Genomic DNA, 26,790 nt, shown 5'->3' with positions numbered 1-26,790 from the left:
ATTTGACTTACAGGATTCATTATATAAGTACCATCCTCCATGACCAGTTGAATTAAAGACCTGGCAAAATTTCTCTTTATCTTTTTGCATAGCCCATACATGTGCAAACACAGTAATTGGAAAGAACATCCTTGTGGCTTGTCGAGCTGTAGTTACAAGCAAGATTTCTGCTATTATTGTAGTAATAGCTGACACTTCTGAGGGTTGCTTACTGTTTTTTGTGATTTCTATTAAGTCGTCAATGCAGGGGATATGGGCTAGTGCTCTTTTCACAGACTTTGCGTATTTGTGTCTATAAACCCCTTCTGATCTTATCATGCATATCCATGATGTCATTGGCCCAAGGCTTTGAACTATAGATGACCTTCTCTCTGGTGGGAAAGATGCGCCCTCTAAAAGCACATGATGGGCTCCTGATAAACCATATTTCGACACAGGGAAACTTTTATGAACCCCATCTATCTTAGTCATTGGCATGTTGTTGTGGCCTAATCTTAGTTCATTAGTTCTGAGAGAATAGGAAGCAAACATATCCAAATATGGGCCCATAGTTCCATACCAATCTGCTTCATCTTTCTCTTTAAACACTTGATAAGTGAGCCCGTTTTTCTTTGTAACAGCTAACCACATATCCTTCACACCTTGTGTCGTAAACAAATATTCCTTTCCCAATGCCAACACTTTGAATGATGATTCTTTAGTCTTTTTGATGATGTTGGCTTCTTTGTCTTTTAATTCCTGGCGGCAATAATTATGTATAGTAAATATGATACTTATAATGTGGTTTCCGACTGTAATGTTTTTAGTGATCAATGAGGTTTTATCTTGTGAAGACGATCCGTCCATTTCTATGTCAGCAGTTGCTTGTGACTTGGTGTATTCATTTACAATCGTGGTTAGGATCTCATTGTACATGTCCATAATTGAAGATATACATTTGTATTTCTTTGCCGAATCTAACTCTATTTTAGGTTTCTTCGCATCTTCAATTATTTTGAGAGTTTCAGGATCAATTATAATGTCTTCTGTCTTACGCTTTCTTCCTTCCCCTGAAGTACTGGCCATCTTGTCTTGAAAGGTGAGTGTTAATTTTGTGTCCAAAGTCTGCTTTTGAAGAAAGGATCTGTTCATACTCTTTTGCTGAGGTGTGCCAATAAAGAGTATTCTATCTATCTATCTATGAGGTCCTAATTTATTAGATGCAGATATTTTTACAGCTGATAGTACTCGGTCTCTGGAGTATATTAAACCGTGAAACATTATAGCTTTTACGATGTTTTTTTGGAGAAAACGGAAAAACAAATTTGCTACGTAAAAACACCCTGTTTATGTGATTATTAAATGAAAACTCATTGAACAGATTCTAGTAGCTCTTTTACGTACCACTTAACTGTAACTGGCCACTTCAATGACATGTGCAGTTTTCCCGCCGAACCTTTACGACATTTACAACAAACAATTGTTGACATGGCAGACAGTGTTATTGTGACATGTGATAATATGCACATGATGATTTTTTTTAGACGAAATTATAATTATTTTTTTGTTAGGAAAATGAAATCAAAAAAGTTACATGAAAAGATTTCTTAATTTATATTTAAAGTTAATTATTTTAATGTAAAGTATCATGTGTTAAAATATCTGCAACTAATAAATTAGGACCTTATATAAGCGCTTATATAATATAACTGTAAATTAAACCTAAAAGAAAATAAATAGTACCATTACTTGTGACGGCTCTAAATTTTCTTTTTCTGTGTGTAGCTTAGTGCTGCTTGTCGGCTGTAAATAGAATAACATACATTTAATTAAAGAAAATTCAATAGGTAATTAGGTACCAAGATAGACAAGTAACACGATGATACGATGATAATAGTGAAAGTACGAATGTAATCATACAAAGAAAGGATTATTTTAGTCATTATTTTTGGAAGCAAAGTATGTAATTAACATATTTTACCATGTCGAACAACGTGGGTACAGCATTCTCATGTAGTCTGATCATGTCCAGAGTCCGGTTGAATTGACTTTCTTCAAAATGTAACGAACATATGAACAGAGCATTATGACGCGGATTAATGTTCGCCACACCGACAGCGCTAACCCACTTTCGCCGCAAAACTTCATTTTTTGAAAAGCTGAAAAGTCGTAATAGAGAAATTATTAGATTTATTAGTATTAAGTTTGCTTTTTTCTACGAGACACCGAAAATCGACATCAGCACATCTCTACGATTAACTGTCAAATTGTATATACGATTATATCATGAAAATACAACGAAAATATGAAATGTGTATACATATTACATATTCTTTTAATCTACCAAGCTAGGGGGAGGTGGATTACTCAACTAATAAACACTTGTGACGTTTAAAACTTCTATTATATTCAAAGCAATAATTACACTTTATTTTAATATAAAATCAAACGCAACATAACCTACAATCAACCAGCCTACTTCTCCCTAACTAGTCGAAGCAGTTTTTTTGCCGCCAGGTAGATGGCGCCTTCCGAGCCGTCGCGTTATGTTGACATTCGTTGTAGTTTGGCGCGCCGTCGCTAGGTGGCGCCGCTGCTACACTCGGTTGCCAACATTCTTATCAAGGACATGAAAAGTAATCGTAATAATCATAGAAATTAGCACAAAATTTAAACATAATGACACTTTTTGGTGAAAAATGATTACTAACCTATGAAGAGTCAAATTCGGTCGATTTTTAGATTTACGTGCACCACACTGTTTAATTGAACACGAAGGCATATTGCCATTGCATTTCTTTAAGTCTACAGTACAAAACCACATGCAAAAACTGATATATCCACGAAATACACTCTTAAAACTGAAAACTTCTTGTCCTCTTGACAGCCGATCTACCATAAAAAAGTGGCAACTAAAATGGCGACTGGGCACGCTCAAGGCACGCTGAGGTAGTAATGTCAAACTGTACCAAAATTCAGAACAATCAAATGTCACGTTGTCTCTTTCATCTTACGCGACCGGCTATTGAATAGAAAGAAGTGGCATTCGTTTTCATATTGCTGTGTTGATTTCATATATATTTGTATAAGACAAAGTGTATATAGTAGAATAGGGCCTCGCCTCTTTATTATTTACTCATTGCATTACCGGGACCCCAGTGCCACAATGACGTTGTAGGAGAGTATGTGCTAGATGAGGAGAGAACCATAAAAATGGATAAATTCGGGAAAAAAGTACTTGTTTAGCAGGCAATCTGTTCCTGTTGCTTTAAGAGTGTATCTTATTTTGCTACTGGTACTATTATTGGTGGCGAAATTTACGGAAAGTTGGCATTCATCAATTCATGTCGGTTTTATACTACTCCTTCTGTACTGTACCAAAAAGACTACGAATTGAAAATAAAGTAACCAACAAAACGATTTCTAGTTTATTAGATTACATGGCACATCTTTGAGCACCGGCGGGCAAGTCAAAGGGTGGCCAAATAAGCAAAAGGCATTTCCAATTGAGTTTGATACAGCTATAGCCGACGATCGCGTTTGGCACAAAGTTCTTCTTTAATTTCATCACTAAGCTCATCATAAAGAAAGATATGGTTGTAGATTCATGATCACTTAGAGAAGGAATCCTTTGATGGAAGCAAAATTGATCAAAAAAGGTTTTGTGCCAGCAAAGGGTAACTATTATATCATCAATCAATCAAATAAATCATTAATCATTTTGATATACCTTGTTGTTGCGACCTTTTAATAATGTCGGCAGTTGGTTCCTCAGATTTTGCGAAGGAAAGGTTTGCTTTATGGCATTCGTTTCGGATCAACAGATGACAAAGACGAACTAGCAGTATACGGAGTAGACCATCTTTGTGATCACCACATATCCATTGCATATTATTGCATTTCATTAACATCACTGTAACCGCTTGGTGAGTAATGTGTCTCTTCATGGAGGATCGGTTTAATTTCGGTTTCAAAATGTGAGGTACATGTACGTGAGGTATGTGAGTAAACAAAGATTTAATATTGGGTATGTAAAGCTTGTTTTGCCTGGCCACCACTCCCGAAGTTTAATATAACTATATATTGAAGAGTCCAGTTCATCCTTGTCGTCAGTTTTTAAGCTTTGCGTACAGTTCTCACAATCCCACGCTATTGTTTTTAACACTACTGACGCTAAATATCCCGCGACATACACAGTAGGCTGTTTGTCGAACGATTTGAAAATATTACTTTTCATTTCTAAAGAAAGTCTAAATCATCCTCAAGAAATTCAAGAGTATCAGGTAAATGTAAGACTGGCACTTTCGTTTTTCTGGTAAGAGTAAAGCAGGAGCTTCCTTATCTTGAGGTGTCACTGTTTCTTCCGTCTTTTTGATAATTTTGTAGAAATCTTCGAAATTTAGAATTGCGTTATTTTCATCGTCTTGACAATTTCCTCCTCTACCAACCGGTGTGCTTAGTCTCGTCAATATATTTGACTTCAGAGCAGCTGTAAAATGATGGCACGTTGGGTTCCGGTTGGTAGGACAGTGTTGCCTAATCATTCCAAAAAGGTTTTCTAAGCTGTCTTGGTTCAGCTGTCGAAGATTTAAGTATTTGAATCCTTTTGATTCAACGTACTTCCAAATGTCTTCGAAAGACGATAAGGTTGCAACGTATCCCTGTACACATCGTACGTTCTTCAGTCTCAAAAAACTGTCAGACTTTTGGAAATACATACTGGTCATGATTTCTTTATAATTTCTCCATAATTCTATGTGGTTTGTTTTCTCGGAAATATTTCTCTTTTGCCCTTTATGATATCTTTTTTGGACGAGGGACCATTAGTGCAGTCAAAAAGCCTATTAAGATCTTCTATAACATGGGCAGTTTCTAATATCATAAATCCAGATAAATATAAATTTCCAAATAATAATCTCTTTAATTTGAATAACGTAAACATTTCCACGCATTATTTTAAAAATATACGCGATTAAGTCTCGTTTAGTTCTAAAATGATGAGTGTGTGTTAGTTTAAATCAATATAAGTTGGTACTCAATCGTATTCTCATCGCAGTTTAATATTAGCTACGGCGGTGGGACACAAGGGACACAAGCACTTTAGTTGAAAAATTCTACTTAATCGGTCAAAAGTTAAAGAAGTCCAAGCTCAAGAACAGTATCAATGATACCGGTAATTCTTCCCTTCAACCTTTCAATAGTAGTTTGATCCAAAGACAGATTGCAAATGTTTGCTATGGCATCCTCAAGCATCTTATCCTTATCCCCAGACATCTCCTTAAAATCAAACGTGTCTTTTGATTCCCTTGATAACATTGAAGAGAGCATCAGACCTAAACCAATCGCAAGTCTACTGTATCTTTTTAAATCTGCAAGGAGCCGCTCTTTAAGAAATACAGTACTTGTTTCAAGGCCATGCTTTTTCAATGTGGACTCCATAATTTCGTAGTAGTAGTCGATCCATTCATTGTAGTATTTCAATCTGGTCGCATGATCTGTGCAATTGAACAGGAAATACAGGATGTCGCCAGCAGGACTGCCTTCTTTGGATAACTGATAGTCGATCATCACGTTTTGTACAGGTGTGCCGTTCTGTAATATTAAATGTATATAATCAGTAAATAACTATGGAAAAATGTTGAGTTACCAGGCAAATTTAAATAATAATTTGTAATTCACTTAAATCTTTATGAAAGGCTTTACAATTAGTAGGCACATTATAATATCCACCTAGCCTACCAAACCTATATACAGATGTAGTGCAAAAAGGGTTTCCTTCGGAAACGTTCGTATTTGTCATGCTAGTTCAGTCAATGTCAGTACAGTTTGTACTGAGACTGACTGAAATAGCATGACACGTGCGTACGTTTCCGTAACAATCGAAGGCAAATCTTTTCGCACTACATCTGTATGTATTATTATAATTGGTTTTTAAATCGATTCGAATATTTGCTCTAGAAAAACACCGGCAATATAAAACCTAGGCGTTTACGCTGAAAAGGTTTCCTTTTATAAAGAGTAAAAGAAAAGTTTACCTCAAGCCTGAATAAAATATTGTTGTTCCAACAGTCACCCTGCTGGATCACGGTGTATTTTGAGTCCTTTTCATAACTTGCATGATCCCTTGCATGTGAGGCCATTTTGCTAATCGAGCCCAGCACTAGGTTCTTATATTTGTCACTATCATCTATAATTTCGAGAATTTCGTTCTCAGCGGCTTCACTAAACTGTTGCATTTGTGGTTCCGCATCCCACGCAGCCCAAATATTTGTCAATTTATTCGCGAAATTATCATAGACTTCTGGTTCGCTATTTCTCAGCACCAATGAAAGCGAATGATACATCGCCAAATCTTTGGTAACAATTCTAATGCTATCATTTGTAAGAGGTTTTAATCTATCCAACATTACAAAGTATAATTCATTCAAATCTTCAAGCAAAATAAATTCATAGGGTGCTTCAGTCACAACTCCATAACAGGCAGGGAATATCACTTTATCTTCATTGCCAACTATGTTTTGTAAATCATTTAGTTTTGGTAATATTGAATCGTACATTACAATTTCGTTGTTAAATAGAAGCATTGTTTTCATCATATTTCTAAGTTCTTCTGCTGCCGGTGCAATTTTCCCGATTATCTTGAACGTGGATCCTTCTTCAGATTTATATGTAAACCTTTTCACATGAGCAACATAGTTATCCCCTTTTATACCAACTTGTTCTACTAGAACCGTTCCATTGGAGTATCCTCGATTCCGAAGAACACTTTCAACAAGTTTTATTTGAGGGTCACCAAGGATATCAAAATCGCCTTCAAATTTAAACTGCACCATGCTGTGTTCTTCGAATAATTATAAAATAATACTAATCGTTGACTTTGTTTTTATAGTTATCAATATCAATGATATCTTGTTCAATTTAAAAGTCATTATGATAAACCTGTCTAAATATAGATAAAGAGTGATAAACACGTAGGTCAACGGAATCAATACTTAATTATAATGACCAAAAAAAGTTATTTATCAAAAAATCATCTTAAATTAGCCTAAAATAAAAAATTAGGTACGGTAACCAGGAAAGTAGTTTACCACTTTTCTACTCAATTCGAAACACATAAGGTCGAAAAGTGGTAAACCACTTTTTTGGTGGACTGTACTATAAATATTACTAGACAGTTATAATAGCACATTACGAAACAAGTGCGAAAAAAAGGAAGAGTTACGAATCTCCCTTCGGTCGTGTTTTAATTTATCGCCACTCGTTTCGAACTTCCCTTTTTTCGCACTTGTATCGTAATGTACTATTTTTTTTAAATAAAATAATTGTGTCTTTTTTATTAAAGGTACTTAAAATAAAATTATCTTCGCTTAGCGCGATTGCTACTCATGAATCACATCCCGACGTTTCGAACCCTTTACAGCGCTCGTGGTCAACGGCTCACCCGTAGGCCACCACTGACTCACCACCAACCACGGCCGCTGTAAAGGGTATATGTTACAAATTTATTATACGCGATAAAAATTAGGTATTAAGACGATACAGGGGTGGAAAGGGTGGGGGGGTCAATTCTCCATACAAACGCTCTCGACTATTTCCTCCCTGGTTTTTGAAGATAGAGCAATGAGTTTTTCAACACAGATTATTGTTATTATTTTTATCTGTGTCGGACCGTTTTGATTTTTTTGATATTCTTAATTTTAAAGACGCTAGAGCCCACCAAAAATTTCGAAAAACAGCCTTATTGATTATGGCGCAAAAAAAGGTGTGGTATTCAAAATTGGTAATAATTAGCCAAAAAAACTAAACGGTCCGTAACAGATTATTTCATCTTTATTCAGATTCTCAAATTTCGTTACGATTGACTAAGTTTTGAAGGAGGAAACAGACGAGAGCGGAACCTCGATGTTAAAGATTTTTTCGCAATATCTTTTAACTGAGTTGTCCTGAATGGACATTTTTTTTGATAAATCTAGTTAATAACACTAAAATATTTAACTAAAATTCCCAAATTGAAAGGGGGGCTGCTTTCCATTTTAGCATTTTCGCTCCTGTAGCGTCTTAAGTAGGTGCGAGTTTCAATCCGGAGGTCGCGGGTAATAGAAACCCAGCCAGCGTAGCCGCATGGCAATCGTCGACGCCAGACGCTAACTGCAGTCTGGCTCTGTCGCGCCAATACGCAAGAGCGATATAGATAGATAGTTACGTAGCTTAAACATGTCATGCTCGCTTAAGTCTTTGCTCACGGTGACGTAGTAGTAGAGGAGTTGTACGAGCAGTTGTATGGGAGGGGTCATAATAATTCCCACAGAACCGAAGTTTGGTTTTTTAGTTCTTTGTGTGTGTCTTTTTGACATACTAAAAATATAGTAAAATATATTTGTGCAAAGTGCGTTTTTTCGACCGCTAAAAGTTGTATGAAAAAGTACTATAGAAAATAAATCTTAAAATTTAAAAATCTGTGGTATCAACTTATGGGAAATTAAGCGGCAAAAAAAATATAGCGTTAATGTTTAGCAAAAATATAACAATTTTCCTCTATTTTGATAAAATAAAAAGTGATAAAAATCATAAATTTGTTAAAGGGAAGTGATTTAAACATAAATTTCAGCAATGTAATTTCTTTCATAGGTACCACACCATGGTAAATACGGGTACGATCCGCCTGGTGATAAGCAGTCACGGTACCCTATGGCGCTTGCCACTCTAGAGCCTCCACATGCGCGTTGCTGGCCCTTTAGGGAGATGCGCTACGTGGATGTTTGATATCCACCAATCATGTTAGCAAAGCATAGCGCTAGTGGGAATGGGTTCGACAAAGCAGATTTTTAAAGATTGTGGATATCAGACGCATCCTGTATTCTGGTAGAAAGGCACCCTTAACAGTCCTCAGCTACCTCGCATGATAAGGAACGTCCGCGGGAGAAAAATCCTCCTAAGCCGCAGTGTGCGACCATATACTGGTCCAGGGTGTGAGGATGCGCAGATTTATGACTAGAAAAACCGATGTTTATTTGGTTTTGGTTTTCTCTCGTGTTCGATATAATACTTTATCGAGAGCTTTTGTTTGGGATGCGACAATTTATGTTCTTACATTGAACCTCACTGAAATATATGTTTATGGTAAATACTAGAGATGCACCAAATATTCGGTTACTATTCGGTATCCGGCCTATTCGGCCCTTATTTTAATATTCGGCCGGATACCGGATAGTGACGATCTATCCGGCCGGATACCGGATGTGCTATTTTTGATTGAATGATTTTGGAGTACCTAAACAAATAAAATGTAAAAAAAAACAGTTACGGTTATAATATGTACTTATAATCATAGCCCTTTATTATTAAAAAAATAAACAAACAAAAATGGACTCCGCGCGAAGTTCACTACGAAACAAGTCAAAACCTGCACGACGCGCCCGCTCCCTGCTTAAATTGTAGGTAAAATTCTGCTGTCCGAATATTCGGCGGCCGGATACCGAATATTCGGCCGATGGTTAGGCCGAATATTCGGTATCCGGTATCCGGCCAAACAACTATTCGTTGCATCTCTAGTAAATACGGTTACCGCAAAAACTGCTAAGGATCCTAGGAAACTAAGTTCTCACTCACAGTAAGTATTTTATCGAACACGAGAGAAAACCAAAACTAACTTTTACCTTGGGTTTCACTAAAAAGGTCCTTGTCTGAGCACATATGGGACGTCGAGCCTGAATCCAGAACGAACTCTTGGGAATCCTCACCGAAGGCTGCATTCGCACAAGCATACATGGATTCGTGTGGATTCTTCTGCTACGTGTGTCAATTCCTTTTGCAGAATAAGGCACCCTTCTTCTTTTTAACATAATAAGCCGTGGAGTTCTCCTAGCCGTTGCGCCTGTGCTCCTCCTGAAGCAGACGCGTACGGACAACCTCACTTTTCAAATTACTGGTTAAACAGTGTTGTGTCTCAGGAACATTGTTTAAGAATTAAAAGGCTAATTATAGTTTACAATATGGAGTTTAGAAATATAACAGTACCGTTACCATGGGCTGCCCAAGTGAGAGCCGTATTACTTTACTTAGAAAGTGAGTGAGTTTACGTTTGTTTACATTATATTGTACCTAACTTCACTCCAAAGAAGCTGCTTCTGTCCCTTTCTAAGTTTATGAATAAACGGAGAAAGAACTATAGACGAATGCTACGCCTCTGGTGTTTACGCGATGGAACTAAAATCATAAGTAAATGTAATTTACCCAGGGAGAATAGAGGTAAGGAGGAAAATCTGTCGAAGTAGAACAGTCGCAAAAATGACCGGCTGATGCCTTGTAATTGAGGTTACAAATCTCTCATGTCTTGCTCAATGATCAGCGACGTGACATGACATTAGACGTTCTATTCTCTAGGCTGATTTCGTTATACCGAACAAGTCAAGATGTAGTCCCGTGGTAGTGCGCTGACTTCGTATGCAGATGTTCTCAGGTTCGATCCTGACAGCGTTCTTTTTGATTTTTTTTAATTTTCATTTTGTGTATTTTAATTGTGTTTAATTATTGTTTTATTAATAAAAATGTCAACTTAAGCCATTTTACATTGTTTGCCCCATCTTAGGATTCTTAGGTAATGTTGTAAGTCTTGCGAATGAAATTTCGAAAAGTTGTAACAAAACAAAATATTTTTTGATATTAAAATTATAAAATATGCCGTGTGGTGACGGATTAAGAATTTCATCACCCCCTTTCTTCCCGTGGGTGTCGTAGAAGGCGACAGTGGGATATGGGTTAAATTGTGGCGTAGGCGAGAGGCTGGCAACCTGTCACTGCAATGTCACAATTTCGTTTTCATTCAACCCCTTATTTGCCAAAAGTGGCACTGGAACTTGAGTAGTTTCATGCGCTCTGCCTATCTTCATGGGATACTGGCGTGATTGTATGTATGTATGTATGTAAAAATATAAAATAATCCAGGAAAAGATATTATGCAGTAGAAAAAAATAAAAAAAGCTCTTATCAGGATTTGCACCCGGGACCTCTTGCTCCGTAGGCGGGGTCACTACCGAGAAGGCTAAGATTGAGATTGTCAAACCCTTATGTACCTGCTATTCCAGTGCCACCTATCTTTTCTTTTATATGTGCACTTCTGATACTTAAAGCGTTCGCTTCCTTACCTCTAATCTCCATAAATTTACCTATCGAAATCTGTCAATATAGGGTCTACTGCGAATTCCAAAACATACGCATTGAGGGACTCTTTCTCTTTCACTTCATACTGATAAGAGTAAAAGAGACGCATGTCCACATTTCGATAACTTCGGTATTCGGTAGTAGGCCTCAAACCATAGGCCAAGTCATTCTGACGTGACATTTCTGTCAACTTAAGTATACAAAAATCACACGGAATTTTCACGATTATTTTTGCAGTTTTAAATTAAATTATGACTAACATATTGTATTCAGTCAACATGGAAGATAGTTCAATTAATATGAATACTGTGGCACTGTGGAGATACGCTACTCATTACCTTCGGAAGCAGTACTAATTTATAGGTGTTTTTGTTCCGCGATGCACTTAATGGTATTATTGGCCATGATCATCACAGGTATATATATAGAAGTTCTCCAATAAAGAAAGGAACCTCAACTCCAAAAAAATAATGCTGTTACTGAAATAAAGTATTTCATTAATTGACTTTGTTTATTTGTGATGTTCTCGAGTAAATAGTAAAGAAATAGAAATATTTTATTTGCAGAAAAAGGGTACATAGCATCATAATAATATAGAATTAGCTTTTGCCGGCGGCTTCGCCCGCGTAATAAAAGAATCCTTATTCAAACATGTACAAAAAATAAAATTTTCATTTGGATCCGTAGGTTTCTATGCAGACGTTTGTCTGTGTTTTTTTCGATTACTCATATTACTATTGTCTTTAAAGAAATGCTTGCAATGATTGTAGAAATGTTACACAGCGACCACAGCGTAGGTAGTAGGTACGAGTAGATATGTATTCTATATGCACTGGGGAAACTACATACAACAGAACTCACATAGCCCGTATCTCGACACTATTGTCGGTGGGTAAAACGTACTTTCTCGCATTATCGCTTACAATTGCCGACCGATTACCCCTATCCCTATCCCTATCCCTAACCCTATCCCTATCCCTATCCCTATCCCTATTAGAGTTTGCTCCCGGGAAATACCGGTACCTACCGAAAATAGCGGGAATTCCCGGGATTTTCAGCCAAGCAAAGAACCGGGAAATCAACTTGAAGGCTCTTTTAAAATATCCAAAATTATACCCTGTAATTTATAAATTTATTATGCACACTATTGGCGCTTTGTAAATAATTTAGTAATTGTTCAAAAATACTTCTTTTCATTCATAAAACATTGTTTTGTGTAGTTACTAAATAGTCATAAGTTTAGCATTTCAATATGTGCAATTATTACTTTTATGTTTAACATGGTAATTGTTATTCCTGTTATTTTGTATGTTGTATTAAATATTGTACAAAATATTGTATGTTTGAGCTGATGGCCAAGTTGCCAATGCTCCCAATAAATTAAAAAAAAATTAGCTTTGACAATTTTGACACAAGGACTTAGCTGAAATGTCAATCGTTGACGCTAGACGCCGATCGAAATTCAGTCTAGCTCTGTCACGTCAATACGGAAAAGTGATAGAGATAGCTAAGCTACGATAACGATGTTATCATAATCGTTTGTGCATTTGGCTACGTGCCCTGCCAAAAAATGGGATATCATTTTTACTTGTTTCAAAATTCTTTTCACTATGCTCTCACTTTTGTATCAAATTATAATCTTCATATACATCACATAATGGCCTTCAAAAGTTCCATACCTTACCTTAGACTTTGTCGTTATGTCGATGTCGTTGTAATTGATGTTTGATATGTACGGAAACGCTGAATTTTAGGTTTTAAGTTTTCGTTTCACGTCAATTTATTAAATACTTAGCCTGTTACTCAAGAATATCAAGGGTGTTAGCCTGTTACTCAAGAATATCACAAAATAAACAAAGTCACAGAATGATATACTTTATTTCAGTAATAGGATAATTTTTTGAAGTTTTTTCCTTTGGTTCACTTCTAATATATACCCACGAGATATGGTGTTATGGTGACTATGGATGGGTACACGTATTGTGCATTGAGGAACAAAAATGCCTATGAATTGGTACTGCCTGCTGCTGTAGGTAATCAGTTGATTCGTAACTGCCTCATTCCTTATCAATTTGAACAATCTTCTACATTGGGTTTGCTGAATATCATACGGCTTGCATGGAAATATTGTTTTCAATAATAACTTCTTTTTCTGAAAGCAAGCAATATAATCATCTCAACTGTAGCTAAACAGTACAAAATGATGAATAAATATAACTCATTACCTTTGTAAAAGTATCAAACACTGGTTTCATCACTGGTTTATCTTTTTATCGAACTACTGACTAACTGCTACATTTAAGCTGTTCTTGAATTTCACGTAATATTATAAATTAATACATATTAGTCATAATTGTATTTAAAATTGCAAATATAATCGTGAAAATACTGTGGGATTGTTATATAATTTGACAGTAATGACACATCACAGTGAATTGGTGGTTTACTTTTACGCTAGTGACTGTCAATGATTACTCACGTAAAGTATTGAGTTTTCACTAGAGACTGTCAAATAGTTCTGGTTCTATTGACATCATACAGTTAGAAAGAGAGCGCCTTAGCTGTAAAGTTAGAAACGTATTGAAAACTCGGAGTAAACACGTTAATAACTTATGGTACCGATGAAAATTTTAGTGCGTGAGCGTTTCCGCTTGGAGCGCTGTTCAGTTTTTCCATACCATACTATTTTTTTTAACGTAACTCTCACTGAAAACGTAACGTATTTTTTTAACTCAAAAAGAGTCATGGTAAGGCTACAGGAGGTACCGGAGCACCATGACATCCTGTCTTACCTGACTACCCTTCTCTTGCACTGTCTGGCTTAAATCTGATGAGTCCAGTACATCATGATTAGAAACCATAAACTTATTTCTACTATGTCTAATATGTTTTTCATTTCTCCTAACTAAATTACCCTTGTCATTTCGATGTTTTTTAATAAATAAAAATGTTTTAGTATGCCGTTAAGTGGTATAAAAGTTTTTTTGGCCATTCTAAAGCCAGTGGAATCACATTCCACATGTAAGTAAACAGATAACTTCAGTAAAATGATGAATAAATTTGGTAACATGTTTTAATAATACGGTGACAAGTAAAAACGTAACAACTGATTACGATTTTCATACGACATACGACCTTTTAAATTACGGTGATAATAGGGATTGTGTTATGCCAAATGAAGTAGATTATTTTATCAACTTATTTATTTTCTATATTGTAATAAATTTATTTTTACATACATATTTGTATTTTCCTTTTCTGTTTTTTGTTCTAAGTTATGTCAAATTAATAATCAATATTTGTTATACTTTCCACTTAGATTCTCACAAGACAAGATGCTGTTCGCTGAGAACTGTGGAAAAAAGCTCCCCAATTAGATTATCTCTTAATGTTGATCTTTTACACCCACCCTCTACTGTCACATTCATCCAGTCTAGGTATTGTAACAATATTTTTTCAAACCTCGTAGGTATATTTTTATTTAGCTGATATTATACTCAAGTAACTATTGGTTTCGTACAGGCAGAGCCATCTATCGGCAGGATTGTATTGATAACCCAGTTTGCTGTTAGCTAGAATGACAAAAGATGGCGTGTCGATCGTCGTTAATTTATTTCCTTCCAAAATCCCTTTTGAATTTTCATTTATTAAAAAATAAAACTCAATTTATTATTGTATTGTTAGTTTTCGTTCCTTTTTGGAAATATTTTATTACCCTCTTTAAGACAGAAGTTAAAGTTGTTGTCTATAGGCGAATGCATCTCGTCACGTATCTGTGGGCCGAGCTGTCAGCCGACACTTTGCATATTGGAAAGGATGTAGACGGGTGGTTTTCAAATTCTTCAGGGCCAATGCGCCACATTCTAATTTTTAAATCGCGAATTAATCGCATAATCGTAAGTATTTTCTTCCATATTCGAATGCAGTTTGTTGTGTTACGTTCAGTGCTAATTCTTGTGTCCATTATTTTCAGATGATTTTATTTTTATAAAATTACTGAGGACCCCTTCCATTGACATGATTGCACGGAACCACAAGCCGGCTTCTTTTCTGGAATGGGTACGTTTCACATTCGTTCGAGTAATATTTTAACCCTCGCTAAGGGTTGGTGGAAGCCTCAGGGTCATTGTTTTTTTTTTTAAACCTATTTCAGGTCCTCAGATTTGGAGGTTAACGTTCGAAGACAGAGCAGAGCTGATGCTTCCCGAGCCTGGACCGGTGGACAGGAGGCTGTGGCGATCGGTATGGAAGAGCTCCCATTCCGTGGCTGCAGCGGCCACCTCTCCTCAATTCGGTTAGACGTTCCCCAAGGTCAGAGCGTTCCTCGTTTATTTTTTAAAAAAGGCGCCCAACATAAATTAATTTTTTAATTAATAATTTACCTTTTACCCGGTCTTCCAGTACCAGAACTACTGACTCACCCCTATGCTCTAAATTTTAGGTATTTGTTTTTTTTTTTAAGTAAATAGACTGAGCTAGCGATATAATTTATAATAAGGGTAGTTTCATTGCCTACCAGTTAGGCGTTACTAAGTAGTGTATTATTACTTTCGAAATTATTTTCAAAAAGTAAGTTAATTAAAAAGTTATTTTCTATATAAATACCTAGTTTACTTTATTTACCCTTAGGTAATCCCCAAAATTGTAACAGTGGCAGCCCTACGTGTGGCTTTAGAGAGTTCAGACTGGAAGACCGTTGGTTGCGTAGGTACCTATTTATAAATTTTCTTAAACATAGTATTGGTGATTATTTACATACCTACCTAAGATTGTTGGCAAAATCAATTCCTTACTAAAAATAAAGGAAAGGTTTCCGTATTACTTTCTTTGTGTGTTAAATGTATAGTACCATATAAATAGATAATTATTACCTCTTGTTAGTTGGTGGGTACCAAATCTGGTTATTTTTATTCATTGCCAACAGTACTATATCTACCTACAAAACCATTTTGTCTCTTTATATTAGTGAAAAGTAAGAAAAATTTGCTTGTATTTAATTCTGAATAGTACCAAACGCTTGGTACCTACTGCATTTTGTAATTCGTAAATCAGGATTTTTTTTTTACATTTTGATGTGAAAGGTGTGACTAGCAAATTAACTTTATTTTATATTGTATTTAACTAGACTACATATTTTTCTAGAAGGTGGTTAATTTTAATTGTTCATAGTTCTTACCTAATGATAATAGTTGAAGTAATTTAAAGTACCTACAGCCAGTCGTAATAATTGGTGTCTTGTTTTCTAAATTACCTATTTTATTCTTCCTACCTTAACGATATTGAAGTTTGATGTTGTAAATTTAGTACAAATATTTATGTAGGTATTTTAATTGAGTTTTACTACAGAAAGTTAAACATGTAAAGAGCATACAGGGTGATTCTAAAAAATGTTAAAAATAATAATTTAACCTAACTTTTATATTTAAATAATTGGGTGATCGTTTGGACCTTTTATTGTTTAAATTAGTCCAGCGTGCACATTTAATATTATTCGTGGGTTTCCTTTGTGGTTGAGAATACTTTAGAATAAATATTTTGTTGTGAAAGTGATCGTGATCTAAGTTGTTTACGAGGCGTTATCTTTATTACCTACTTTCCGGTGGGTTAGATTTAACACAAGTTTTTCCATATTGTTGTTACGTTAAGGAGTAGGTATTCATTTATTAGCAGTTATCGGTGATAGGTAGTTTTTTTGTTTTGATGTATAGTAGGCGTTTTCTTTATGTGTTTGAAGTGGGAGTTAAGTACATTGTGTCCGGATGGTACTAATACGTCCGTACACAAGTATTACCTTTTCGATGTTTGGTGGTGAGTGGACGATTTAAAAGTTCTCTTCACGTAGTTTTCTGGGTGCTGGCGTTTTAAACCAGCATTTCAGCTTCACTGGCTGGTCGGATTCTTGCGGATTTAAACGGAGAATTCTTAATAGCAGTGTTGTACCCTTGTTGATGCTTTGCGATATGACTTAAATCATATGCGTGAACGTTGGCGTTCTTTTGTGTTGTCGGACCGACAGACTTGCGTCGCCTGAGACGCGGTCTGTACAGTCAACCCTTGTACTTATGTCTAATGTTGTGTCGAAACGTTCCGTCTTGTGTCGTACATAGACGCAGCCGGTATATACGCTTCGTTGTTCTGGTGTTATTGTCTGTTCTTTGTATTCTTAGCTGTCACCGATATTTGTTAGGGAAATTTCATTTAGCTATAAGCCGTCTTCCGTTATATCGCTTGGACGTACAGCCCGCTGTCTGGTATAGCTCGCTGTGCCGCCAAGAAATATAGACGATGCGACGTAATGTAGTAATTTACCTAAAAAAAAAAAAGGGGCTATTCTTATCTGGTTTAGTGCGTGGGTTCGATTTGGATGGTTTTTTTGTTATCGATTATAGATTTCGAGTTGTAGCTGTTATATTACCCATATTTCCTGTAGTTTGGAGCTGGGGACCAGCTCAAAATTTTGCCTGCGTCAAAATTTTCTCTGGGGAGGGGAGTACTGTAACAATATTTTTTCAAACCTCGTAGGTATATTTTTATTTAGCTGATATTATACTCAAGTAACTATTGGTTTCGTACAGGCAGAGCCATCTATCGGCAGGATTGTATTGATAACCCAGTTTGCTGTTAGCTAGAATGACAAAAGATGGCGTGTCGATCGTCGTTAATTTATTTCCTTCCAAAATCCCTTTTGAATTTTCATTTATTAAAAAATAAAACTCAATTTATTATTGTATTGTTAGTTTTCGTTCCTTTTTGGAAATATTTTATTACCCTCTTTAAGACAGAAGTTAAAGTTGTTGTCTATAGGCGAATGCATCTCGTCACGTATCTGTGGGCCGAGCTGTCAGCCGACACTTTGCATATTGGAAAGGATGTAGACGGGTGGTTTTCAAATTCTTCAGGGCCAATGCGCCACATTCTAATTTTTAAATCGCGAATTAATCGCATAATCGTAAGTATTTTCTTCCATATTCGAATGCAGTTTGTTGTGTTACGTTCAGTGCTAATTCTTGTGTCCATTATTTTCAGATGATTTTATTTTTATAAAATTACTGAGGACCCCTTCCATTGACATGATTGCACGGAACCACAAGCCGGCTTCTTTTCTGGAATGGGTACGTTTCACATTCGTTCGAGTAATATTTTAACCCTCGCTAAGGGTTGGTGGAAGCCTCAGGGTCATTGTTTTTTTTTTAAACCTATTTCAGGTCCTCAGATTTGGAGGTTAACGTTCGAAGACAGAGCAGAGCTGATGCTTCCCGAGCCTGGACCGGTGGACAGGAGGCTGTGGCGATCGGTATGGAAGAGCTCCCATTCCGTGGCTGCAGCGGCCACCTCTCCTCAATTCGGTTAGACGTCCCCCAAGGTCAGAGCGTTCCTCGTTTATTTTTTAAAAAAGGCGCCCAACATAAATTAATTTTTTAATTAATAATTTACCTTTTACCCGGTCTTCCAGTACCAGAACTACTGACTCACCCCTATGCTCTAAATTTTAGGTATTTGTTTTTTTTTTTAAGTAAATAGACTGAGCTAGCGATATAATTTATAATAAGGGTAGTTTCATTGCCTACCAGTTAGGCGTTACTAAGTAGTGTATTATTACTTTCGAAATTATTTTCAAAAAGTAAGTTAATTAAAAAGTTATTTTCTATATAAATACCTAGTTTACTTTATTTACCCTTAGGTAATCCCCAAAATTGTAACAGTATATCCCAGTATGGCTAAGACTTTGGTCAAATCTTTCCCCTGTCTTGCATTTACGCAGCGCAATCTCCTCCTACAGTCACCATTTATAACTAAAATAATATATTTCCGTTAGAAGTGAAAGTGGAAATGAGTCGACGAGAATCTTAAGTGGAAACGGCAATGTTCTTGATGGCGGCTTCCATGCTTATATTGAGTTCGTTGGCATATAAACATATAAGAAAACAGTTTGTTTTGTTAATTAAACATAAATAACATCAGTCTTTTCTCCTATTAGTAGTGCTTAACAGCATATAGGAAAACAATTTGCTTTGTAAATTAAACATAAGTAACATCAGTCTTTTTTCCTATTAGTAATACTTAACAGTATACAACTATACATATAAGAAAACAATTTTCTTCTTGGACGATCTAGGGCCCAAGATGGCGCAGGCTACGGCTCCTGTTCCTCTGCCGACACTCGTTCTTTAAAGCTCGCGGTACCGCACGCGATGTGTCAGGGTGAGGTCCCTACCTCACCCTGACACATCGCGTGCGACCCCTTCTAGTCGCACTGGACATCTAACAATTTGAAGCCGAAGACGACCCAGGCTGCGGCTCGGGTTCCTCTGATTCTCCAAATAGTTGTGCTGAAATAACATAATTAAAATACTGGGTATCAAATTGCAAATACTCCAATTAACAGTAATAAACGATAGACACTAAGGATTAACGATTAAACTTTATTATTATTTTATTATTTGTATGTCTTTCCCATCACGGAACAATGGTGTTCCGGACCTTTGGGAGGCGTGCGCGGGGCCGAAGCCAACACGTAGAGGCCCTTTCGACACTTTAATGAAATGTAAGGGGTACACCGAGCGGATGTTGCCCTTGCCCGTATCATGGGACACACGCAGAGGCAACACCCGCCAGGGTGTATGGACTATTTGAGAGTTAATGGAATCTAAAATGAACTGGTCTATTTTGATGAAAGTGATGGACTAAATACTGGGCTATGGATAAAAAACCGGACGCCTGCCTAATAAAACGGTATCCAATTTTATTTCCGGCAGACGGTGACTCGTCCCCACAAGATGGGCCCCCACAAAAAGCGACATCCAAGATGGCTCAAGGGCAACACCGGTGTGAGAACTCAAGGGTGTCGAGAGGTGTACACCGCTTTCTGCCCAGTGGCTGTTAAGCCACTGCACCAACTCGCGTCTTATGCAAATTTTCACTTCCACCCCTGGGGCATGTAGCCCTAACGACCCCACTCTGGACAGCCAGCCAAGGCAAGCCAGAGGTAGAGAGTACTATCCCACCCACCCGCCTTACGGGTAACAGAACTCCCCAGGAGCACCCCAGGGTACGTGGGGTCGCTGTTCCCCAACAGCTCGCCACAAGCTGCCCTGCGTTGACTGATTGCACTGGTAAAACCAATGGGCGATGGGGTCGTCACATCCCTACGCCATTATTATTTTATTATTATTATTATAGGAGGCATACATAGATTGTCTAAGCCCCACATTATTATCAAAAATGCTGGTGTGGTGGGGACTCAAGGTTTGTGCTCATTACACATAGATACACAAATAAACATCCTTATCGGTATTCAAACCCGGACCATCTGCTTGACACGCAGGAAGTATATCAACAGCCCGTTTGGTGATTGTCAAGTAAATACAGGCACTTGCTCCAGAGGATAGCATTCAATATAAAAAAAATACTGATGTTTGTCAAAATTCACTCATTGAATTTTCACCCAAAATAAATATACTTACTAGGCCCCTTTCAGCAATATGTGCATGCCCACAGTGACACAGGCCACACCCATTACAGTAAGCACCCATTCTTCCAGCTCCGAAAGCCTGAGCCTGCCGTGAGGGCCACCCCCTGTATTACTCAAATGCTTTTTTATTTTTAAAGCTTTGCTCTTCGTTTTCGTTTTCATATCTGCCCATACCTTAAAAAAATGTTTGCAGGCTGTTTAAGAGCGTTATAACATTTCGGCGTCGGGCGAAATTAGGTATTTTACCCGCCGCGCGAGCCCAATATGCCGACCCTTTCTAGCACGTCTTATCACTCGCTCGCACTACAATAATGGACAAAACAATCTTGATCCTTTCTATGGAATTTTGATAACAACCACAATCTACTATCTCGATATAAACTTTTGATTTCTAATAAACATTATTTTGTACGAAAATACTAGAATGTAGCGCAAAATAATATCAATTATGTTAAAATTTATTTTAAAAATTAATTATAAAAGTAGATCCCATCCCAAATATTTGCTTTTGTTATATGAAAATTACTGTAATGCTGTATTATGATTACCTCTGTAATCCATTCCTTTGGAATCGGTATAATAGATTCCTGTAATATGGATTCCTCGGTAATCAAGTACTTAAGTATTTTGAATCCCACTTTACTTCGATTCCAGGCTTATTACTTTACTTCTTTATGTCACTCAAATTGTTTTTGGTTTACATGTCATTCTAGCATTTTCACTTTCACATTTCAAGTGCATATACCACGAGTATAGGTTTTCGGGTGTGCTGATTTAAAAATTAATGACCGATTTGGAATCTGTCATTGCTGACTGTCACTTTGACACAAAAGTCGTCATGGGTGTCGTAAAATAGGTTTTAGGGGTGCTGATTCCAAAATTAATGACCAATGTGAAATCTGACATTGCTGACTGTCACTTTGACACAAAAGTCGTCATGGATGTCGTCAAATAGGTTTGCGGGGGTGCTGATTCCAAAATTAATGAACAATGTGGAATCTGACATTGCTGACTGTCACTTTGACACAAAAGTCGTCATGGGTGTCGTAAAATTGGTTTTAGGGGGTGCTGATTCCAAAATTAATGACCAATATGGAATCTAACATTGCCGACTGCCACTTTGACACAAAAGTCATCATGGGTGTCGTAAAATAGGTTTTAGGGAGTGCTGATTCCAAAAATAATGACCAATGTGGAATCTAACATTGCTGACTGTCACTTTGACACAAAAGTCGTCATGGGTGTCGTCAAATAGGTTTCCGGAGGTGCTGATTTGAAAATTAATGACCGATTTGGAACCTTGACATTGCTGACTGTCACTTTGACACAAAAGTCGTCATAGGTGTCGTCAAAAAGGTTTCCGGGGTGCTGATTCCAAAATTAATAACTATTTTGGAATCTCACAGTGCTAATTGTCATTTTGACACAAAAGGAATCATGGGTGTAGTCAAATAGTTTTAGGGGTACTGATTCCAAAATTAATGAAATGATTTAAAAAGTCATGACCGATTTGGAACCTGACATTGCACAGTACCCCTGGAAACCTATTTGACAACACCCATAACGACTTTTATGTCAAAGTGACAGTCAGCAATATCAGATTCCAAATTGATCATTAATATTGAGATCAGTACCCATGAAAACCTATTTTACGACACCCATGACAACTTTTGTGTCAAAGTGACAGTCAGCAATGTCAGATTCCACATTGGTCATTAATTTTGGAATCAGCACCCCCTAAAACCTATTTTACGACACCCATGACGACTTTTGTGTCAAAGTGACAGTCAGCAATGTCAGATTCCAAATTGGTCATTAATTTTGGAATCAGCACCCCTAAAACCTATTTTACGACACCCATGACGACTTTTGTGTCAGAGTGACAGTCAGCAACGTCAGATTGAACATTGGTCATTAATTTTGATATCAGCACCCCTAAAACCTATTTTACGACACCCATGACGACTTTTGTGTCAAAGTGACAGTCAGCAATGTCAGATTCCACATTGGTCATTAATTTTGGAATCAGCACCCCCTAAAACCTATTTTACGACACCCATGACGACTTTTGTGTCAAAGTGACAGTCAGCAATGTCAGATTCCACATTGGTCATTAATTTTGGAATCAGCACCCCCTAAAACCTATTTTACGACACCCATGACGACTTTTGTGTCAAAGTGACAGTCAGCAATGTCAGATTCCAAATTGGTCATTAATTTTGGAATCAGCACACCCTAAAACCTATTCTACGACACCCATGACGACTTTTGTGTCAGAGTGACAGTCAGCAACGTCAGATTGAACATTGGTCATTAATTTTGGAATCAGCACCCCCTAAAACCTATTTTACGACACCCATGACGACTTTTGTGTCAAAGTGACAGTCAGCAATGTCAGATTCCACATTGGTCATTAATTTTGGAATCAGCACCCCCTAAAACCTATTTTACGACACCCATGATGACTTTTGTGTCAAAGTGACAGTCAGCAATCTGAGGTACTACGTATTTGTAATCTGAAAGTAATCAAGTCAATAATTTCAGTTATTTTGAATCGACTATGATTCCGAATTATTGGTAATAGTAATTATTGTATAGATGATTAGTGATTCCTTTACATGTAATGGTAATTTACCGTTTCACTTGATTACATTACAAGTAATCTGACACCCAGTAGTGGATTACAAAGTAAAATCAAGTAATCGTGTAATCCGGAATCGATTACGATTTCCCCATCTCTGGGTTTAGTTATATGGTTCATTGGTACTGGTGACCACCATCTGGCTCCATCATCAGACCCTGAGTACCACCTCTTATCAAAGGTCTTGTTGAGACGAACCCAACGAGCCTAAACACGAAGTCGTTTACTTACATGGTTCACTGGTACTGGTGACCACCTTCTGGCTCCATCATCAGATCCCGAGTACCATCTTGATATGTCTTATCATCTTGACCGTATTGTAATTTTTACATATTTATCATCATAAACATTCAAACATAACAAAATATTACAAAAGCAAATATTTACGGATCTAGGATCAAAGTCGTTGGTCGCTGTTTACACACACACAATGCGAGGATAGCCCGTGTATAAACAAGGCGTCCGACCCACACAACGATAAATATTCTCGACGTTTGCGATCAGAACTCGGAGAGCGAAGTGACATACGTCTCACCTATACGAGCTCCGGCGCGGCACTGAAATCGCAGGCGTCCGTCGCCGGTCAAATAGCGACAGGAAGGCTAGTTTTCAAAAAATTGGCAAAAGATCATTATATAATATTATAACGACAAATGGATAACAGCAATTTAAGCAGATTGTACAGATTATTTATATACTAAAATAACTTCGATAACATGTAGATTTTCGGAGAAATGATCACTTGTTTCAATGTATTTTCAAGACAAAATTGAGTTCGTTTTACTTTCAATTTCTCAATTTCAAAGGATTAAATGATAAATATTGTTTAATGGGCCTTAAGTACAAGATATTTGGAACTTAAATTTACCTCATTTATGAGAGTGAGCTTATCAAATTGTTGATAATAAGAGCTCCGAATTCTGTGCTTCACGCGGTTTTTCCTAAACGAGCATCAGGAAAACAATCATTACTAATTGAAAAAGCTTTTTTTTCCATATGTTTTTTAATTAACCGACAGTTAATAAGATGTTCTAACTGAAACAAGTACTTTCACTGTCTTTTAGTATGAGTAAAGTGTACAATTTTGTCGATGAATATTGTGCATTTTACAATATATCGCCTTTTTTTGTCATAGCGCTCTTAATAAATGGTGATTTCTTTGGTTACTTTTAGGACATTTTACTGTGTTTATTTAACACTTTTCAAAGTTCTAATAAAATTTGTCCAGTCTATACAATTGAATTTCAGTACTTACATAGTAAGCACCTAACTTACTTTCTTCCATTTTTCGACGGGTCTCTGAACACCACCGCCAGTGGAATTGAGCATATTTGTTGGCTGCTGCCACAAACGGTCGCTTTGGATTGGGCTTTGGACGCTTGCGGTCTGGCGATGTCCCCATGTCTATTTTTATAATATATATATTTATAAGTTATTTTAAAGTATTTCATCGCTAAACTAATCGGAACAAAAATTTAGGAAAATAGTATTTAAATATGCAGGTACTTAGTTAAAAAAGAGGTTATAACATTTATAAGACACGTACCTTTCCATAAACTCGACAAGGAGAATATTTTGTTCGACGCTTGATCGCAAACGCTCCATTATTTAAAAATTTACAGCACTAAACAACGTAACGAATAACACTTTCAAAACTTCAAGTCATTTAACAGGTGACAGCTGACGTTTTCTTGAACGAAAACCATACACTAAAACATATATGTACACCGGTATTATACTTATTTATAATAATATGTTTCGATTGCGATTTGCGCCATAGCGTTTTCGTTCATTATTAGCTAGCCATCTGACCAACTCGCGTACTTCGCTGATTCTGCAGTCCAAGTCGATAAAAAATATTTTTTAGTCTATGGTTTTCGTTCAAGAAAACGTCATCTGTCAAAGTCAAACGAATGACGTATTTACTTCAAATCACCAAAGGAAAAAATGTTTTTAAATTTAGTAGCTGTAACAGTTCCTTGCCTCCAATGACCGCTTTACCAAGGACAGAAACATACAAGGACATGCCGTGTTGACTAAATAAACTAGAAATTTGTGATAAACATTATTTTGTTATTTTTATTTATTCACTTCCAATTTTTGTAGCTAAGTGAGGTGTTGAAATTAACCGAAATCATCTTTCGAGATAAATAAGTATTCATATACACAGAAAACATCTATGACTCAGAAGCAAATATCTGTGATACTGATTTTCATAACGAGTGTAATGTTGGCCAGTGGGAATTTGGGCAAAAAAATTGAAACCAACATACTATAGCATACATAGTACTTAAGTAAGCATATTGAGGGTAATGATAATGTTATACTCTGTAAAAAGGGTGGTTTTTCAGAATGCGGTTTCGTCTCTAATTACGATTCTGGGGTAAGTGCCGCCCTAAACATATAAAACAACACATAATGCTGCTCTTTTTTGGGTGTCGAAAGCTTATCTGCAAGGCCTTAGCTAACGCTAGTTTATCTATCTTCGCGAACGACACGCGTTCGTTTTGAAACGTCACTAATGCCATTTGGCTAGACAAGTATCGTAACAAGTATATGCATATATATATATATATATATATATATATATATATATATATATATATTAGTAGTTTGTGTGTCTATGCTAAACAAACTTGGCAATTTCTCTGAAGGCTGGTTCACACGTATTAAGCTGTCAAGTAATTAACTAAATTTTAACTTAAGAGCGCTATGACAAAAAAAGGCGATATATTGTAAAGTGTACAATATTTATCGGCAAAATTGTACACTTTACTCATACTAAAAGACAGTAAAAGTACTTGTTTCAGTTAGAAAATCTAATTAACTGTCGGTTCATTAAAAAACATATGGAAGAAAAAGCTTTTTCAATTAGTAATGATTTTTTTTCTGATGCTCGTTTAGGAAAAACCGCGCGAAGCACAGATTTCGGAGCTCTTATTATGTACAATTTGATAAGCTCACTCTCATAAATGCGGTAAATTTAAATTCCTAATATCTTGTACTTTAGGCCCATTAAACAATATTTATCATTTAATCCTTTGAAATTGAGAAATTGAAAGTAAAACGAACTCAATTTTGTCTTGAAAATACATCGAAACAAGTGATCATTTCTCAGAAAATCTACATGTTATCGAAGTTATTTTAGTATATAAATAATCTGCACAATGTGCTTAAATTGCTGTTATCCATTTGTCGTTATAATATTTTATCATGATTTTTTGCCAATTTTTTGAAAACTAGCCTTCCTGTCGCTATTTTACCGGCGACGGACGCCTGCGATTTCAGTGCCGCGCCGGAGCTCGAGGAGATGAGACGTATGTCGCTTCGCTCTCCGAGTTTTCATCGCGAACGTCGAGAATATTTATCGTTGTGTGGGTCGAACGCCTTGTTTATACACGGGCTATCCTCGCATTGTGTGTGTGTAAACAGCGACCAACGAATTTGGTCCTAGATCCGTAAATATTTGCTTTTGTAATATTTTGTTATGTTTGAATGTTAAAGTATTACAACGTTATGATGATAAATATGTGAAAAT

General features: G+C 36.6%; 2 protein-coding genes and 2 long non-coding RNA genes across 4 annotated transcripts; 2 read left to right on the top strand and 2 right to left on the bottom strand.

Moving 5' to 3' along the window:
* Positions 1–2,362: 2,362 nt before the first annotated feature.
* Positions 2,363–6,908, bottom strand: LOC125236057. The gene is made up of 2 exons (XM_048142747.1): positions 6,015–6,908; positions 2,363–5,571 (listed from the first exon to the last, which is right to left on the bottom strand). Exons 1-2 carry the CDS (start codon positions 6,810–6,812, stop codon positions 5,113–5,115), a joined length of 1,257 nt encoding a protein of 418 aa, XP_047998704.1. The 5' UTR covers positions 6,813–6,908; the 3' UTR covers positions 2,363–5,112.
* A 7,676-nt stretch (positions 6,909–14,584) lies between these two features.
* LOC125236006 lies at positions 14,585–15,741 on the top strand. The gene is made up of 2 exons (XR_007178155.1): positions 14,585–15,198; positions 15,293–15,741. It is a non-coding gene; the product is annotated as an uncharacterized LOC125236006 (long non-coding RNA).
* Positions 15,742–16,373: 632 nt separating this feature from the next.
* LOC125236005 lies at positions 16,374–18,793 on the top strand. Its single transcript, XR_007178154.1, has 2 exons — positions 16,374–18,251; positions 18,345–18,793. It is a non-coding gene; the product is annotated as an uncharacterized LOC125236005 (long non-coding RNA).
* A 591-nt stretch (positions 18,794–19,384) lies between these two features.
* LOC125236154 lies at positions 19,385–25,225 on the bottom strand. Its single transcript, XM_048142854.1, has 4 exons — positions 24,816–25,225; positions 24,528–24,656; positions 20,604–20,785; positions 19,385–19,469 (listed from the first exon to the last, which is right to left on the bottom strand). The coding sequence occupies exons 1-4, from the start codon at positions 24,855–24,857 to the stop codon at positions 19,385–19,387; spliced, it is 438 nt and encodes a 145-aa protein (XP_047998811.1). The 5' UTR covers positions 24,858–25,225.
* Positions 25,226–26,790: the final 1,565 nt, after the last annotated feature.

This window comes from Leguminivora glycinivorella, chromosome 18 (assembly GCF_023078275.1).
Source record: "Leguminivora glycinivorella isolate SPB_JAAS2020 chromosome 18, LegGlyc_1.1, whole genome shotgun sequence".
NCBI classification, from domain to species: domain Eukaryota; kingdom Metazoa; phylum Arthropoda; class Insecta; order Lepidoptera; family Tortricidae; genus Leguminivora; species Leguminivora glycinivorella.
Note: the sequence above shows the minus strand (reverse complement) of the source record. Positions and strands in the feature narration are given on the sequence as shown.

Excerpts from the sequence above, each read along its gene's own strand:
- LOC125236057 (XM_048142747.1), bottom strand. The coding sequence starts at position 6,812 with ATGGTGCAGTTTAAATTTGAAGGCGATTTTGATATCCTTGGTGACCCT. Across the intron at positions 5,572-6,014 it reads ATATTTTATTCAGGCTTGAG|AACGGCACACCTGTACAAAA; the intron begins GTAAACTTTTCT and ends TTAATATTACAG.
- LOC125236154 (XM_048142854.1), bottom strand. The coding sequence starts at position 24,857 with ATGGAGCGTTTGCGATCAAGCGTCGAACAAAATATTCTCCTT. Across the intron at positions 20,786-24,527 it reads CCGTCGAAAAATGGAAGAAA|GTATGGGCAGATATGAAAAC; the intron begins GTAAGTTAGGTG and ends CATTTTTTTAAG. Across the intron at positions 19,470-20,603 it reads ATATTGCTGAAAGGGGCCTA|CACAACTATTTGGAGAATCA; the intron begins GTAAGTATATTT and ends ATGTTATTTCAG.